This window comes from Dromiciops gliroides, chromosome 4 (genome assembly GCF_019393635.1).
Source record: "Dromiciops gliroides isolate mDroGli1 chromosome 4, mDroGli1.pri, whole genome shotgun sequence".
Lineage (NCBI taxonomy): Eukaryota > Metazoa > Chordata > Mammalia > Microbiotheria > Microbiotheriidae > Dromiciops > Dromiciops gliroides.
In genome coordinates this window covers 392,667,457-392,685,063 of record NC_057864.1, presented here as the reverse complement: position 1 = coordinate 392,685,063, position 17,607 = coordinate 392,667,457, and the positions used below count along the sequence as shown (strand labels likewise).

General features: G+C 34.4%; 1 protein-coding gene across 1 annotated transcript in view; it reads left to right on the top strand.

The window, feature by feature from the left end:
• The window catches only part of SYNE1 (spectrin repeat containing nuclear envelope protein 1), a 583,464-nt gene that overhangs the window by 228,421 nt on the left and 337,436 nt on the right, over positions 1-17,607 (top strand). The window contains 5 exon segments of the mRNA XM_044001388.1: positions 780-888; positions 3,496-3,660; positions 4,810-4,977; positions 8,550-8,720; positions 9,436-9,576. Coding sequence (XP_043857323.1) covers positions 780-888; positions 3,496-3,660; positions 4,810-4,977; positions 8,550-8,720; positions 9,436-9,576 — 754 coding nt within the window.

Sequence of the window (17,607 nt, the reverse complement as noted above, 5' to 3'; positions counted from 1 at the left end):
CCTAGTGATGGACCATAAAGCTGTTGTCCAAACATCATACTAGCTAACTCTGAGGTGAATCTTCACTGTGCTGGCCACAGGATGTTGACTGCTTTAGCCACTGCACATCTAGAAAAACCATTTTGGAAGGTGTAGTAATGTGTGACCTAGTTTAGAAGAAAGATTACCTACCCTGATGAAAATCAAATGCCCTTGAAGTACAGAAAAATATCCCTATGTAGCAAATGGTATTGATGATACCATGGTGTCAGGAATTTGACCACCAGACGTAGTGAATAATAGAATTATATAAGAGACTTTAAGATGCCTTTCATTATGTAGATTTTCATACCTTTCATTCATTGTCCAGGAATTGTCTATCCCCTACAGGATTTGAGGGCAGGCTTCTCCTCCTTTTAGGGTAATTTGAAATAGTACTTCTCTTTTGGAATAATCCCCCACCCAGTGTTGGGAAGATTGAACAAGGCCGACTTGACCCAACTCCAGGTGATTCCGATATGCAAATTCCAGGAGTAAGGCTTTTGCCTCAGCTAACCCCGTAGTCTAGAGTGAACCAGATTCAAATGAGACACAGCTTATTTAACCATTATTAACACCATACCATCCTCTTTGCTCTCCAATAACAAGGCCAACTTTGTTAAAAAGAGACTTTTCTTCAGAAGAGATTGAAGTGTTGCTTAATCTGGGAGAAATTTTTTTTAAAGTAATGTTTGAATGATTAAGTACTTATGTAACACTATGACTTTTTTTCTTATAAGATGGTAATTATATTGTTTTAGATTTTCTGAATTCTCATCTTGGATATCTGCAAAAGAGAAAGAGTTACAACTGATGAAGCAGGAGGCCAAAGATACTGCCGCATATGGAAAGATTAAACTTTCTGCAGAGGTCAGTTCCTGGCCTATATTTGCACATCTGAAGATTTCCTTTTTTTCTTCTTTTTACTTGACTAGAGGATCTTTTTACTTGACTAGCAGTGATCTTTTTACTTTAAATATGTAAATACTAACAGTGTAATGATGGGTATAAAATAGGGCTTACTTTATTATGTATTTACTGTTTGGGTCGTTTTCCTAGTTTCTCTACCAAAAAGGTTGAGAATAATTTCTGTGTCACTCACAACTATCAAGTGAAACTGCCTCATCAGGATTTTAAGATTTTGTTTTGTCCAGGGATGGTTTTCAAGGTTTCGGAACAGAAGGGCTCTCAACAGAAGATATTTCAATAGACTTGTGTGTGCGTGTAAATAATGCAACAGAAATATGTTTAAAAATTATATAAACCAAGAATAGTGTAGGCAATAAGAATAGATGTCCAGAACTTGAAAAGATCTTCAAAGTCCTCTAATCCAACCCTTCTATTTTTCAAAAGAGGAAAGGGAGACTCAGAGATGGTAAATTACTTGCCAAACTTTACATAGGAAGTCAGTAACAGGGCAGGGATTTGAATCCAAATTTCTTCAAATCAACAAATAATTTCCTAACTTTCCCTAGTTAGAATAATAACTGATAGTTCTATAACACTTTAAAGCCTGAAAATTACTTCCTATACATCATTCCATTGTTATACATCACCATCATTCCCTAAGGCACTACAAATCTGTATTTTACAGATGAAGAAACTGAGTCAGAAGTTTAGAGATTGGCACATAGCCCAAGTTACCACACACCTCCCTTGGAGTCGGTTTACGGAAAACTCATACTCTGTGCTCATACATTTTCTCCTGTTTTCTATGTGTTGCTGTGCCCTATATTCTTCTCTCCACTTAGAATACTGAGAGAAGCTGCAATTTCCACAAGGTAACATCAGCGTGTTTCTTAAAGGTGGCACTTGAACTCAGGTTCTCCATATTCTGAAGCCAGCCCTCTGTCTATTATACTTCATTATGGAGGCATTTGTTTGTTTGTTTGTTCGTTTTTGTAGGGCAATGAGGGTTAAGTGACTTGCCCAGAGTCACACAGCTAGTAAAGTGTCAGTCAAGTATCTGAGGCCAGATTTGAACTCAGGTCCTCCTGAATCCAGGGTCAGTGCTTTATCCACTGTGCCATTTAGCTGCCCCTTATACTTCATTATAACTAATAAAATTGAAATTGCTAAATCTAGCCCATCCATGTATAAAAGATTGTAGTCTATTTTGTGTACACTAAGCTAATTGCATATAGTAGGTTAGAAGATCTCACCTAACATTTCTCTAGCATCCGGAGATTTTTGTGAGAAATATGGACACAAATGAAAATAAGTATGGAATACATATATGGATTATCATTGTTGACAATTTAATTCAAAATATTTTTATTAAGATGTGTAGTATGTGTCTAGTACTAAGTGAATACAAACTCTGTTCTCAAGAAGACCAGGGGCAGGAAAGGCAAATATGATAAAAGGGCGAGTGAGAAATACAAAGATGCCATAGAATAGTTAGAATTAGGTTGGATTTTGCAGAACTTGGCAACTGATTAGGGCAACTAGGTGGGTCAGTAGATAAAGCACTGTGCCTAGAACCAAGAAGAATCATACTCCTGAGTTCAAATCCAGCCTCAGACATTTTCTACCTGTGTGACCTAGTAAGTCACTTAACCCTGTTTGCTTCAGTTTCCTCATCTATAAAATGAGCTGCAGAAGGAAATGGCAAACCACTCCAAGAAAACCCCCAAAGCAGTCAACAGAGTCAGACACAACAGGAACAACTGAAGGACAACCCAAGTAAAAAATAATTGAAATGGCAAGTGTCAGTAACTGGGACAACGATAACACTAGCAGCAGAATTAGATGTGTTATATAATGAGGAGCAAATTTTTATGTGGAGGGAAGGAGGAAGGAGGTGATCAACTTAGTTTTGGATATAGATTTAGAGCCAAAAGTGAGTTTAAATGGCATCAAGTTGTTGTTGTTGCTGTTTTTGTTTTGGAAATCCACCTATTTTATTTATTTATTTTTTACTTAATAGTATTTTATTTAATGTCATCTAGTTAGACCACTTCTTTTTACACATGAGCAAACTAAGGCTCAAAGGAGTGAAACTGAATCTGAGGTAGCAACAGGGTATCTAAGTGTATCCCCTCCAGAATGCCATTGGAAATATAGAAAAGAATCTCTGGGGAGAGGTTATGGATATAAATATATAATGTGTCCCCAAAATCTTGATTCAGTTTTAAGGGTTAATAGCTTAAAATAGTACTAAAACTTTTGGGATGCCATATATTTGTACATCTCCATAGAAGTGATAACTGAAGTCATGGGATCTCAGATAAGATTACCAATGGAGAGACTAGAGAGGAGAGAGGGCCCAGAAAAGAACCTTAGGACACAGTCATGTTTAAGAGGCAAAAGAAAGTGCCAAAAAAAAAAAAAGTAATTGGAGTGGTCAGAGAAATGGAAAGGAGAAAACCATGCTACTGAGATGTCAAGAAGCATGATCAAAGCGTCAACTGCCACTTAGACTTTGTCATACTTACCCATGGTTCACAGATATGTCTTGATGAATTTTACATGCAGGAAATTAGAGATGAGATGAACAAACAAGGAGAGAATCTTGGTTGGCTGAAGGCTAGGCTGAAAACTCTTACTGAAGTTTCTGCTGAGGAAGAAATCCAAAAGCAGGATGATGAGCTCTCAAAACTCTCAAGTGACTTCAAGGGCCTCATAGCTTTGCTGTCAGAGGTAAAGTTATATATTTGAGTAATGTGCAGCTCTTTTTGAAAGCTACATTTATTTCTTCCTATGTAGAGTTTTAATTTATTTTAACCAAAATCAGAGTAGAAAATAGCACCACAAAAGATTTGTTATTTATACAGAGGTTGCCAAAGCTAATCTATAGGATTTAAAGTTGCACCCTATTATAACACTGATGATTTAATTTTAAAATTTAACAAACATTTATTTTCTCCTCCTCATATGTGTCCCTTACAAGAAAAAATAAAATAAAAATTAAATCCCTTGTAATAATTAGGGTAGAGAATTTTGAAATTTTAGCCAAGTTTCTAGGTTAAAATTAATATACTGGTTGAGTTTTCTACTTCAACAATGACAACAAACCCCAAAATGTTTTTTATAGTAATTTATGTGGTCTTTCTCTAGGATATATACTATGCTTAATTGTCAGGTATATTCCTCTTCTTTTTCTATTCAAAAGTTTGATTAACTATGAAATATAGTCATTTTGTTGATATATTTAAAGGGAAACAGTAAAATGTTTTTAATATTTCACACTGATGCTTAAAAAGAATGATTTCGATCCAGTAGAATGTGTCAGCTGCGGTCTTTTTTTTTCTCCCAAGTGCTGTATGTTAAATAAATATGGTATTTTTGATTGAAAGCATACTTAGATATTTATTGACATGCTATATACTACAAGAAAAAAATAAAGTAGCATCAATTTTACTTTTATTTTTAAAATTTGTTTTATTTATTTTATTTTTGGGGAGGGGGTGAGGCAATTGGGGTTAAGTGACTTGCCTAGGGTCACACAGCTAGTAATTGTTAAGTGTCTGAGGCCGGATTTGAACTCAGGTCCTCCTGAATCCAAGGCTGGTGCTCTATCCTCTTCGACACCTAGCTATCCCTACTTTTATTTTTTTAAGGTAATAAACATTTTTAATTGCAGTTTTGGGTTCCAGTTTTTATCCCTTTTTCCCTCCCTCCCCTCCCCCTTTCCTAAGGCAGTAAGCAATCAGATATAGATTATATATGTATGATTATATGTCTTCTATTTCTTAAATTATTAATTTTCTGGAAGTATTTCTTAATTCCTAATTCTATTCAATAATATATGGCTCAGGAATGTATCTGTGTTTTTTTTTTCTAATTTAGGTTGAAAAGATGCTAAGTGCTCTTGGGGATCGTGTCCAGGACAAAGAAATCGCAAAAAGTTCCCTTGAACAGTTAATTAACACCTCCAAAGAAGTTCAGGAGCAAGCAGAAAAGATCTTGGACACTGAAAACTTATTCGAAGCCCAGCAGTTACTTCTACATCATCAGGTGGGATGCTACTTTAAACTTTATTGCATCCCTTAGGGGCAGCTACATGGCACAGTGGATAAAACACCAGCCCTGGATTCAGGAGGAACTGAGTTCAAATCTGGCCTCAGACACTTGACACTTACTAGCTGTGTGACCCTGGGCAAGTCACTTAATCCTCATTGCCCTACCAAAAAGAAAAAAATGGGGATAATAGCATCTACCTCCCAGCGTTGTAGTGAGGATCAAATTAGGTAATAATTGTTAAGGGGTTAGCACGATGCCTAGCACATAGTAAGTGTTATATTAATATTATCAATAATAATAATAATAATATATTTTCTTATAATGCTTTATATTTTATTATTATTATTATTATTATTTCTATTAGTGAATTAAACCCAGAGAGACATATAGAACAGAGGTGTCAAACCCTTTGTCCAGTGGCCACATATAACTCACAATACTCCTTAGAGGAGCCATATCAGAGTAAAATGTAATTGGGAAATATTTTTTAAAAATAAATAAAACTGCCATAAAACAAAGATTATGTTATTTTTTAAAGCTAATTCAGTATGTGGCCCTCAGGAATCCTTACTTAAGGTTTTGTGGACCTTGTTTCTGTTTGAGCTTGACACCACTGGCATAGAACATTTCCCCATTCAGAAAATATGGGCTTCATTGTCTAAGGATTTGCAAGAGTCTGCCCTCAGTTGAAATGTCTCAGTTGATATTGAGAAATACCTTCACATTGAGCAATCTGGTGATGACAAAAGGCAGAAGAAAATAACATAGACTAAATTTGACATTAACTTTGAAAACTTCCCTTAAGAGTCAAATTGGTGTTGCCTATTTTGGAAAAGAGGAATATGAGGATATTTTACTGCAAACTCATTATGCTAATTTAATTATGTAAAAAAAAACCAAAAAACTTTTGTTTGCTCCCCTCCCCACTGTACCTCCTGTCTCTCTTTTCTCTAATTCCTCTTCCTTGAACACATAGGACACACTGTCATACCACTTGCTATGCCAGGCTTCCCTTCTTCCATAAGTCTTCTCTGATATCCCAAGCACAGAATGATTATAACACTTGGTTCCCTTCTTATGTACTAATCTCTCCTTATATTATGTTTGTCTGTTTGATTTTTCTCCTTTTTTCCTACAGCATGAACACTTGAAGGAAGGACATTGTATCATCTATACTCATTTCTTAGTATATTCGTCTAGCATGACACCTAGCACCTACACACATTAGACATACATTAAGTATTTGTAGAATAAATAAAATGGGAAGCTCAGTGGCTCAATATATACAGAGAGCTGGGCCTGTAGTCAGGAAGACTCATTTTCCTGAGTTCAAATCCAGCCTCAGACAGTCCTGCAACTCTGGGCAAGTCACTTAATCCTGTTTCCTCATGCGTAAAATGAGCTGGAGAGAAAAATGGGAAACCAGTCCAGTATGTTTGCCAAGAAAACCTCAAATGGGATCACAAAGAGTCAGACACATCTGAAAAATGACTAAACAAAAGAATAAAAAAATGTCTTGTTTTACATAAAATGGCAAGGATTTCAGGAGGACATGCTCTTGTTCTAACTTAGTCTTCCAAGTGTGATCGCAGAAATAAGAACAAAGTAAATAACATTACTCATAATGTATTTATGCTAATCTGCTAACCCAATTAAGTGTCTAAACATTTTATTATGAATTTGAGGGGGAAAAAACCAGAAGCCTAGGAAAGGCCTAAGCTATTTTTTCTTTTTTTCTTTCTTTCTTTCTTTTTCTTTTTTTTTTTTTTGCAGGGCAATGGGGGTTGAGTGACTTGCCCAGGGTCACATAGCTAGTAAGTGTCAAGGGTCTGAGGCCGCGTTTGAACTCAGGTCCTCCTGAATCCAGGGCCAGTGCTTTATCCACTGCACCACCTAGCTGCCCCCGGCCTAAGCTATTTTTACAAAATTAAGTTTTAGGGGCAGCTAGGTGGTGCAGTGGATAAAGCACTGGCCCTGGATTCAGGAGGACCTGAGTTCAAACGCGGCCTCAGACCCTTGACACTTACTAGCTATGTGACCCTGGGCAAGTCACTCAACCCCCATTGCCCTGCAAAAAAAAAAAAAAAAAATTAAATTAAGTTTTAGTTATAAAAAAGAATGTACTTAAAAAAAACCTTTATTGATATATTTTTACATCATATTCATTTCCTAACATATATTTGTCCGCACCCTTTATTCCACAGAACTAGCTCTTATAAAAAGGAACACAAAAGAAAACAGTATGGCAAAATTAAATAACATATCTAAAAAATAAATATGATACTATATATAGTGTTCCATACACACAGTGCCCCATTTTTGCAAAGAAAATTGGGAGGTATCTTTGCATTTCTCTTTTTGGGGGGACTAAGCTTAGTGAATATACTTCCCTAGCATTCCGTTTTGTTTTTTGTTTTGTTTTGTTATTATTCTTTTCATTTATATTGTTCCAATCATTTTTGTGAGCAGTGCTGACCCTGAAGTCAGGAAGACCTGAGTTCAAATCTAGCCTCAGATACTTAGTAGCTGTGTGACCCTGGGCAAATCACTCCAGTATCTTTGTCAAGAAAACCCACAAAGAGATGGATATAACTGAAAACGACTAAACAAAAAAATCATTTTGTATATTATTTTCTTGTCTCTGCTTGCTTTACTTTGCATCACTTCTTATGTCATCCCATGGCATATACTTTTTAAAAGATGCAAAAATAAGTTATTTTTATAGATTTCACTGTTAACCTCCTAAAAATAATAGATCGGTGGTGTTTTAAAAGTTTATGTACATGAGGGGCAGCTAGATGGCACAGTGGTTAAAGCACCGGCCCTGGAGTCAGGAGTACCTGGGTTCAAATCCGGCCTCAGACACTTAACACTTACTAGCTGTGTGACCCTGGGCAAGTCACTTAACCCCAATTGCCCCTCAAAAAAAAAACACACAAAAAAAAACAAAAAACAAAAAAAAAGTTTATGTACATGAAATGAAACTTGGGCTGCATATTGCTCCTATTTTATGTTTTTTTCTATGTTGATTAATAGATTTTAATTTTGTATTAATTTGATTAAGGAAATGGTAATATCATTGATATTTTCATTTCTACTTTTACCTTTCTGAAAAATCTCTGTAGATTTTTCACAGTTTCTACAGAAGAACCCCAGTCCTTAACATATTCAACTTTTTCTCCATTAACACTTTTTCTTTGCCAAAGAGCTACATTAACCTTTGGATTTGAGCCTGTATTTTTATTTTCAGCAAATGAATTATTTTGCCAAATGCCTTCCATTTGTAAAGCAAAAAATAGACCTTTTGACATAATTTTTAAGTGATGTAACTCAAGTGTTATTGTTTTTCTAAGTGAAAATATTTCTAATTAATTCCCGTCTGTGGCTTTTGTAGATTCTTCATTGCTGTTAATAGTTAATCCCTCACTTAAAAGTATAGTTCTTGCCTACACTGCATGCTTTTGTATGCACTTTTCTATCTTCTGTTCAAGTGTGGGCGTGTACTTCCCTTCTTAGCTGTAGGAGAAATTAACATGTATATCCATCTGTTAAATAAATCCTTTCAGCAAAAGACCAAGAGGATCCATGCAAAGAAGAAAGATGTACAAGAGCAGATTGCCAGGGCCAAGCAGGGTGAAGGTGGGCTACCTAGAGGAGTCCAGGAGGAGCTGAAGAAGCTGGAGAATACCTTAGACAACATGGAACAGAATAGGGAGAAGCAGGAACGCCGCCTACAGGTGAGATTTAAGAAAGCAACAGCCTCTTCAAAGGTTCTTCCAAGTGAAAATATGATGATGGGGCAGCTAGGTGGTGCAGTGGATAGAGCACTAGCCCTGGAGTCAGGAGTAGCTGGGTTCAAATCCAGCCTCAGACACTTAACACTTACTAGCTGTGTGACCCTGGGCAAGTCACTTAACCCCAATTGCCTCACTAAAAGAAAGAAAATTATAAAAAAAAAAAAAAGATGATGTTGACCTACCAATTGTTTTCTAACTCTAGGCAGCTCTTTTCAGTTGGCAGGGTACAGAGTGGGGATGGATATTTTTTAGTCCTGATTTTTCTATTGGAGAATATATATTAATTTTTATGATCAGGCTGCTTATTCCCCCCTTCCCTTCCTATTTTCCCTTATTTTTGTTTTGACTCTGCATTGCTCTTTGCCCCTCGGTTCTAGTAATAGATTAACATTCCCTATCCAGAAAATGCCTCAGAGACCATTGCGTCTAACTCCTTTTTGTCCCCTATAAATGAGGCCCAGAGGAATTAGTCTGTACTAGAAACTGGACAGTAAACTTTCTTAGGATGTCATTGTGTTAAAGTGGCAACTGAATAAAAATAACTGGAATTTGAAAGGTTACAACTCTCCAAGTTAGGGTCCATGTGAAAAATGATTACTTGATATTCTTCATTAATTTATAACTTATTATATTATTTAACTTTTTTCCCCTTTAGGTGACAATAAGAAAGTGGGAGCGCTTTGAAACAAACAAAGAAACAGTGGTCAGATACCTTTTTCAAACAGGTTCCAGCCATGAACGTTTCTTGAGTTTTAGCAGCTTAGAGAGCCTGTCCTCAGAACTGGATCAGACAAAGGTATAAGTGATATGATCTAGTCCTTTGTTAAATGTTTAGCCTGGAATAGTCCCTTGCTCCCTGCCCCCACCTTTTTTTTTTTTTCAAAAGAAAAAAAAATAGAGCCCACTTTCCAGGACAGAACAGTGAATGGTTGTTAGTGTTATACATGGATATCAAGAGGCTGGTTACCACTCTGGCTAGAATGATGATGTTTTAAGGTACTAAGTACTAAGGTAATAAGGTACTAAGTACTAGGATGGTGTTAAATGAGGTTCTAAGAGCAGGTATACCAGACCCTTGGTTTATCTTTTATGGGGTTTATAGGGAGAGTGAAAAGCTCAGTTCAATTCATTCCATTCATATTTAAAAGATGCTCAGAATTATAGAATCCAAGATTTTTAAGAGTACAGAAGTCATCTATCCCAACCCAGCCCATAGCTGAGAATCTCCTTCTGCTACGGAACTGACAAGTAGTTATCTAGCCTCTTCTAATCTCCAGGGAGGGGGAATGTTCCACCTTTTTAGGCATCCTGTTATGATTCTGGATACCACTAGATGTTAGGAAGGTTTTCCTTACATCAATCTTAAATCTCTCTCTCTACAACTTGTACCCATTCTGCCCTTTGGAGTCAAGTAGAACAACCTCTTCCACATGACAATCCTTCAAATACCTTTTCTGGGCTAAACATACTAAACATAATCAAATGAGATACAAATGTGTAGTACAATTCCTGACAACCAATAGGTGCTTAGTGTTTTTTCCCTTCCCTTCACCCTGAAATATGATACCTAAAATGGGACATAGTGATACAGGTGTCACCATACCTGAGCAAAGTATAGTTAGATTATACAATATAGACTATAGCCTACTTAAGAGGTTTGTGACTTTGTAAGAAAAAAGGCCATTTTCCTTTCTCTCTAAATATTCCATTTGCTAATTTGATTACGTTTAGGAAGTCTCTGTTTCTTTTTCTATCAATGAGTTTATATGAACACTTTCTATAAAACTCTTAGAGATTTTTTTCAGTTACAGTTCTATTGTCCCTTAAGGCTTCATAGATTTATAATTTCTTCATATCGTGTCATACTGTACCACAACATACCATACTGCACCATATCACAATGTACCATACCATGCCAGGGCATGCCATGCCTATCCTATCCTATCATCATAAGGTATATCTTTCTCTGTATAGCTGCATTTGTGCCTGCATTATTTAAGAATTCCTTTGTCCTTTCTATATTATGAATTCTTAATTCTTCTTTTGCTAATTATAATTTAAAAAATTACTCTGGTGAAAACTATGGTCATACATACTATTTGGTATAAAGAAAGTACGAGGCCAAAGGCTGGTAGATTATTAGGAAGTCTAGGCTCTGCATATAAGTACATTAGCAAAGAGTCTAAAGAGGCTGGATGTTATGTGTACTGAATAAATCATAAAAAATGAAGTTGACCATAACTTAATGGATCTGAAATTACTGATTACAGATATTATCAAGCATTTCAGAGTTAGCTCTTTGTTATCAGATTATTAACTGGTAGACCCAATTAAACACCTATATTAGAAAAAAATTATGGGGGTCAAGAATTGGGAAGCACATCTTGACACTATAGCACCCATAACCCTGATCTCTATAAAAACAGTTGACTTTAAAATATGAGAAAATAAAAAAGCTTTTTTTTAAAAAAGAAGCTCAAATGAGCCACTAATTATAATACACTTTCCAAACACTTAAGTTTGACATAAATGTTAATTGTGATAACATTAGTAAAATGGAATTAAAGATAGTGAATCTTTCAACCTTTGAAAAATTTAACCAGAGCTAAGAAGTCCTTGCCATTAATAGGTTAAAAGAGTCTAAAAATCACTTCATTCAGTAAATATTTAATCTTCTTTTAAAAGGGACTTGGGAGCTAAGTGCAATTCATTTTCTGGTACAAATTAATTTGAAAAATGTCATGAGGAGGAGCATAGCAGAAAGTAGCAAGGAAAAAAAGGATCCTGAATAAAGATTAGGGTAAGATCTGGTTAAGCTAGAACATCCTAGGGGAAAAAAAGATATATATATATATATATATATATGTCTGCCAATAAAATGGAAGAAAGATAAATAAACAAACAAAATGAAACAATTATGCTTTCATATTTATTATCATATATTGTTTGGGGCAATCATAAAATTATGGTATTTGTATCCCATAGCTTCCATTTTATATGAACTATATTGGAATATGCCAATAGTGCTTGAGATTCATAAATCAGGTGGAATGGTTGGATCAGACCGAATACATATAGCAGAAATCTGTGTTAAAGTTGACAGTAATTTCAAAGTGTTCAGGAATTGATTTTCGAGATATTCTCAAGATGGGAAGAATATAATAGAATAGGAAAGATCCTAGATAGATATTTTTTATAAAATAAAAATTATAGAGAAAACACCATCGAGTTTTAAATAATATACTTGTTTTACTCATCTATAAATAAGAATAATCTATGTACCAAGATCATTTTTGCTAAATACATGAAAAGGATACTTGCAGGCTTTTTTAGATGTTTTCTATTTTAGGTAATTTCATTGTGCTAATGAAATGAGAGGTATGGAGAATACATGGTACTATTTCTTTCTTTCTTTTTAAATTTCAAACTTAATTATAAAGAAAATGGAATTATACAAGAAGGAATGAACTAATATTTAAAACCTAAGCACATTGTACTGTATTATTAACCAAAAAAAAAAAAGAGAGAAAAGAAGCAGACATTAACAAATGATAAACAAGCCCAAAATGATTTTTCTTCTGTGTCTTCTTCTGAGTCCATTTGAAATTCCTTTTTCTTTCATTTTCCTTTTTTAAAAAAGTTTTATTAAATATATATTGCTTGGATTTGCTGACCTTTATTTTTCATCATTTCTCATAGATATATCCTTATTTCTTTGTCCTTATATTTATCATCATACAATACCATGCTATTCTATTTAATATACTATGATTTGTTGGGAAATGTTTTAATTATTATGCATTGTTTTACATCCTCAAGTTTAATAGAAAAGAGCTGTGCATGGTGATTCTTGTTTTTCTGATAAAAGTATTTAATTTTATTCCAGTTACATGTAAAAATAGTTCTCAACATTTGTTTATACAAGGTTTCCAATTTCAGATTTTTCTCCCTCCCTCCCCTCCCTCTCCCCTCCCCTAGACAGTAGGTAATCTGATATTGGTTTTATATATATATACACACACACACACACACACACACACACACACACACACACACACACACACACACACACACATAAAAACATTAAACATATTTCTGCATTAGTCATGTTATAAGAGAAGAATCAGAGCAATGAGGAAAAACCTCAAAATAGAAAAACAACAGCACCAAAAGCAAAAGAAATAGTGTGGTTCAATCAGCATCTCTACTCCACAATTCTTTTTTTTTTCTGGATTTGGAGATCCCCTTCCATCATGGGTCCCCTGGAGCTCTTCTGTACCATTGCATTGGTGAGAAGAATCCAGTCCATCACAGTAGATCAACACACAATGTTGATGATACTGTGTACAATGTTCTTCTAGTTTTGCTGATCTCACTCATCATCAGTTCATGTGCATGGTGATTCTTGATCATTTTCTTTGGCCTTCAAGACCTCTCTTTCTAATTTCTAAATTTGATTATTTTATTTTCCTCTTTTCCTTTTTGGTCTTAGATTTAATGTTAATTGTTCATCCATTTTGTTGATATTCACAAAAATTGGCTCTTGGATAGATTTCTTATTTAATTCATTTTAAAAAGTTGAGTTGTATTACTATCTGTTCTGATTTTCATTATAGATCTTTCTGTTTTTGTTAGTTGCCTTATTCCTTTTCTTGGGCTTTAAAATGAAAATTCAATTAATTGAGTTCCTCTTTCTTTTTCAAATTGATGTAGTCATTCAGTGCTCTAAAATTTCCTCAGCAATGCCTTGAATTAACACCATAGATTTTGATATGTGATACATATATTGTTATTATCTTTGAATTCAACTTTATTTTGATAATTTCTTCTTTCATCTGGAGGCTTATTAAATAAATAATTTTATGTCTACCTGTAATATAAAGCTTTTACTTACTGTATCATTATTTACTGTTAATGATTTTTACTGATTTTACTGTATTATGATGTAAGCAGAATACATAAAATCTATGGATTTGTTTATTGATATATAATTTCTTCATATCCTAACAATACATTTTTCTGTATTTTGTGCATGTGCTCAAAACATTATTTATATTCTTTACTCTTCTAATTAGGGTACTTCAATATTTCTTCTAGATCTAGTTTGACTAATAACTTGATCAATATCTGTAATTTCTTATTTTTGTGTTGGATTTGTTATATTCTAATTAGTAAAGTGTAAAATATCACATTATTATACCTTTATATGAGATAAAGTGATTGAATCAATATATTTGTGGATGTTCATATTTTATTAGAAGCTGGTTTATATTGATTCACTAAAAGTGATTTTACTTCACTGTTCTTCTAAGACTTTGTGTGGCTCTGCTAAGTTTTCAAATACTAAATTCTTCATGACTGTATATCTCTTTTTTTTTTTTTTAAGTGAGGCAGCTAGTAAGTGTTAAGTGTCTGAGGTCGGATTTGAACTCAGGTACTCCTGAATCCAGAGCCAGTGCTCTATCCACTGCACCACCTAGCTGCCCCATGACTGTATATCTCGACTTTACACAGCAAATTATTTTTTTGCTGGGTAGATAAATTATTTGCATATGATTAATACTTCTTGTTTGTTTGTAGCACAGTCCAATTTATTTGATCATTTTTATCTCCCTTGAGAAGTCCGCTGTGATCCTGATTGTTTTTACTTGGTAGTTTATTTTTATTCATTCTTTTTAGATAGTAAGATTTTTTTCCCCCATTGGAATTTGCCTATAATGTTTTCCTATTTTTTATGTTTTCACTTGTTTTTGATAATTCCAGGGGCAGCTAGGTCGTACAGTGGATAGAGCACTGGCCCTGAAGTCAGGAGGACCTGAGTTCAAATCTGGCCTCAGACACTTAATACTTACTAGCTGTGTGACCCTGGGCAAGTCATTTAACCCCAATTGCCTCACCCCCCCCAAAAAAAATACATAAACGATAATTCCAAAAAGTTTTTTAAAAAAATAATTTGTGGGGGCAGTGAGATGGTGCAGTGGTTAAAGCACTGGCCCTGGATTCAGGAGTACCTGAGTTCAAATCCGGCCTCAGACACTTGACACTTACTAGCTGTGTGACCGTGGGCAAGTCACTTAACCCCCATTGCCTAAATAAATAAATAAATAAATAACTTGTTAGAATAGTGTGTTCTGAGTCTTGTGTTTTTCTAAATTCTCTGGGATGCAAATAATATGAGCTTGCTGCATCCTGTCCTTCTCTGTGAGTCTGTTACTTAGATTTGCATGATTTCCATTTTTCCCCCAATAATTGTTTCATTTCCTAAGCTTCCCACTCCACCTACCTCCAGTCGATCTGGGGTGTTTGCAATGCTATTTTCTGCTATATTAAGTCTGATGTTATTGACTACTTCTCTTTAATTTTTGAGAATTTCTGTCATGTTCTACACATTGGTCATTAAAAAAAAAATCTTGTTTTTTTTAAAGCTTCTTTGAATTTTATGCCAGTGTCTTCTGTGTTTTTTTTCCTAAAATTTTTTTCTTTTGCCTGCTATCATGATTTCCTTACCAGTGTCAGTTCTTTTTAGAATTTAGACACCTGAAGGATATATTTCAGGATATATCTTGCATCATCATTTTTTCCCACATTTAATATTTGATACTTTATCCAAAGTGGCCCCACAGTATATTTTTAGTGTACCTTGTTCACTTTGATAATTTGTTTCAGATGATTTTTATTTTCTTCTGTGAGTGCGTGTATGTGTGTATTTTAGCCATTTTTATTTGCTGTTTCAAAAAACTGGTCCCTTATTCAAGCTTCTAATTTGGCCATATTAATAGGAAACTTATTGTTTATTAATTGAAAAATAACATTTGAATCTCTAGAATAAAATCATGTAATACTCAGTGACAGATGAAACTTTAAGGGTGACTTTATTCTAAGAGCTTTTGAATATTTCTGTAAAGTGAAATTAATAAGGTGCAAATTGGAAAATTCATTCAATCCAAGTTTTTACCAGTGTTGATTTAATTAAATGCAGCAGGCATTTATTAAACACTTCCTATATGTAAGACATAGTGCTTTGGTGCTAAGGATACAAACACAAAATGAAAAGGATTCATAGAAAATACCATGTCCTAAGCCTAAATAAAATGATTCCCTATCAAATTTTATGGTCTACAAATCACATCTTTTTTTTTTTTTTTTTGCACAGTTCTTGGCTTGATACTAGTTGTTTCAAGTCTGAAACTAAAAAGCTTCCTCATTAATTCTGCCTGTACACTGGAAAAAACAGAATATGTGAAAAGCACTTATTGCCTACTTAATCATTATAGATGATAGATAGATAGATAGATAGATAGATAGATAGATAGATAGATAGATAGATAGATAGATAGATAGATAGATAGATAGATAGGAAGGAAGGACAAGAACTTCAGAAGGACTGTGAACAAAACGAAGAATTAAAGAGATAAGGCTTTATTGTATTTGGGAAATTGCAACATTAGTGATAGTTTACACCCCTTCTGTAGAGACGCATCTTTTTTTAATACTAATAGTTCTCCCGTGGTGGCCTATTGTTCTGAATCCTGAAGAATCAAGCTAGAAATAGCATAGAGCTCAATGGAGAGATGTTTGATTGGTAAAAATAAGTATGAAGAACATTATTAGTAACAGCCTGTGAATGAAAAATTGGCTAAAAATTTTATCAAAAACAAAGAACTTCCCCAGAAACAACAGAGGAATAGTTAGACTGATACTTTTTTACTCCTTCCTCCTCCTCCTCCCACTCCTGATATTAAAAGAAAAGAAAAAACTGTAGAGTACTTTGGGTTGACCCTTTGCAGAACAATAATTGAATGGGGTAAGCAGGAAGAGAATGGTTGTAATTTTGTAATAGTGGAAAGAAAGCCATCATAGAAGAAAACATAAGTCTAAGTATTCAATTGAAAAAACAATTCTCATGTATCTACCACTTTACAGTCATAAAGCACTTTACATACCTTATTTCACAGCACAGCACACTAACCTGAACAAGTAGGTCAAGCTGATATTACCATCTCCACTTTACAAAAATCAGATTTATCTGGGATCCCTAGGATAGAGCACCGGTCCTAGAGTCAGGAAAATCTGAGTTCAAATCTGGACTCAGATATTTAGTACCTATGTGACCCTGGGGATAATAGCAGTACTTACCACCTTCCAGGGGTTTTGTGAGAACTGATATGAGATAATATTTGTAAAGCGCTTAACACAGAATCTGGCACATTGTAATGCACACATGGTAGATGTTCTATAAATACATATTTCCTCCTTCCCTCCTTCCCATCTACTTCCCAATTATTTTATAGTTACAAAGTGTTTTACAAACATGATCTCAAAACATAGCACAGCCCAACCACCTCAGGAAGTAGATCAAGCTAGCATTATTGTCCACATTTTACAAATAAAGATCAATCGATGATCAATAGTCAATAAACATTTAATAAGCACTTACTATATTCCAGGTACTGTGCTCAGTGCTAGGGATACAAAAAGAGGCATAAGATAGTGCATTCCCTCAATGATCTTATACTGTGAAGGGTGAGACAACATAGAAACAAATATAAGATTAAAATAAAATGACCCAGCCAGTATCACATACATAGTAATCAATAGAGCTAGAGATTCAAACCAAGATCTTCTGACTCTTTCTTTCACCATATGTGACCACATTCCAATTAGTACTATATTATCTATAATTACCTCTTTTTCTTTGATTATGTGCTTTACAGTTAATTATGCATGTTTTCTATTCACCATTTTCACTTTTCCCTTGGTCCAAAAATTAGTTTATAGGGAAATTGTAAAATGTATAAACTCAGAATTTTTTTAAACATCATCTAAA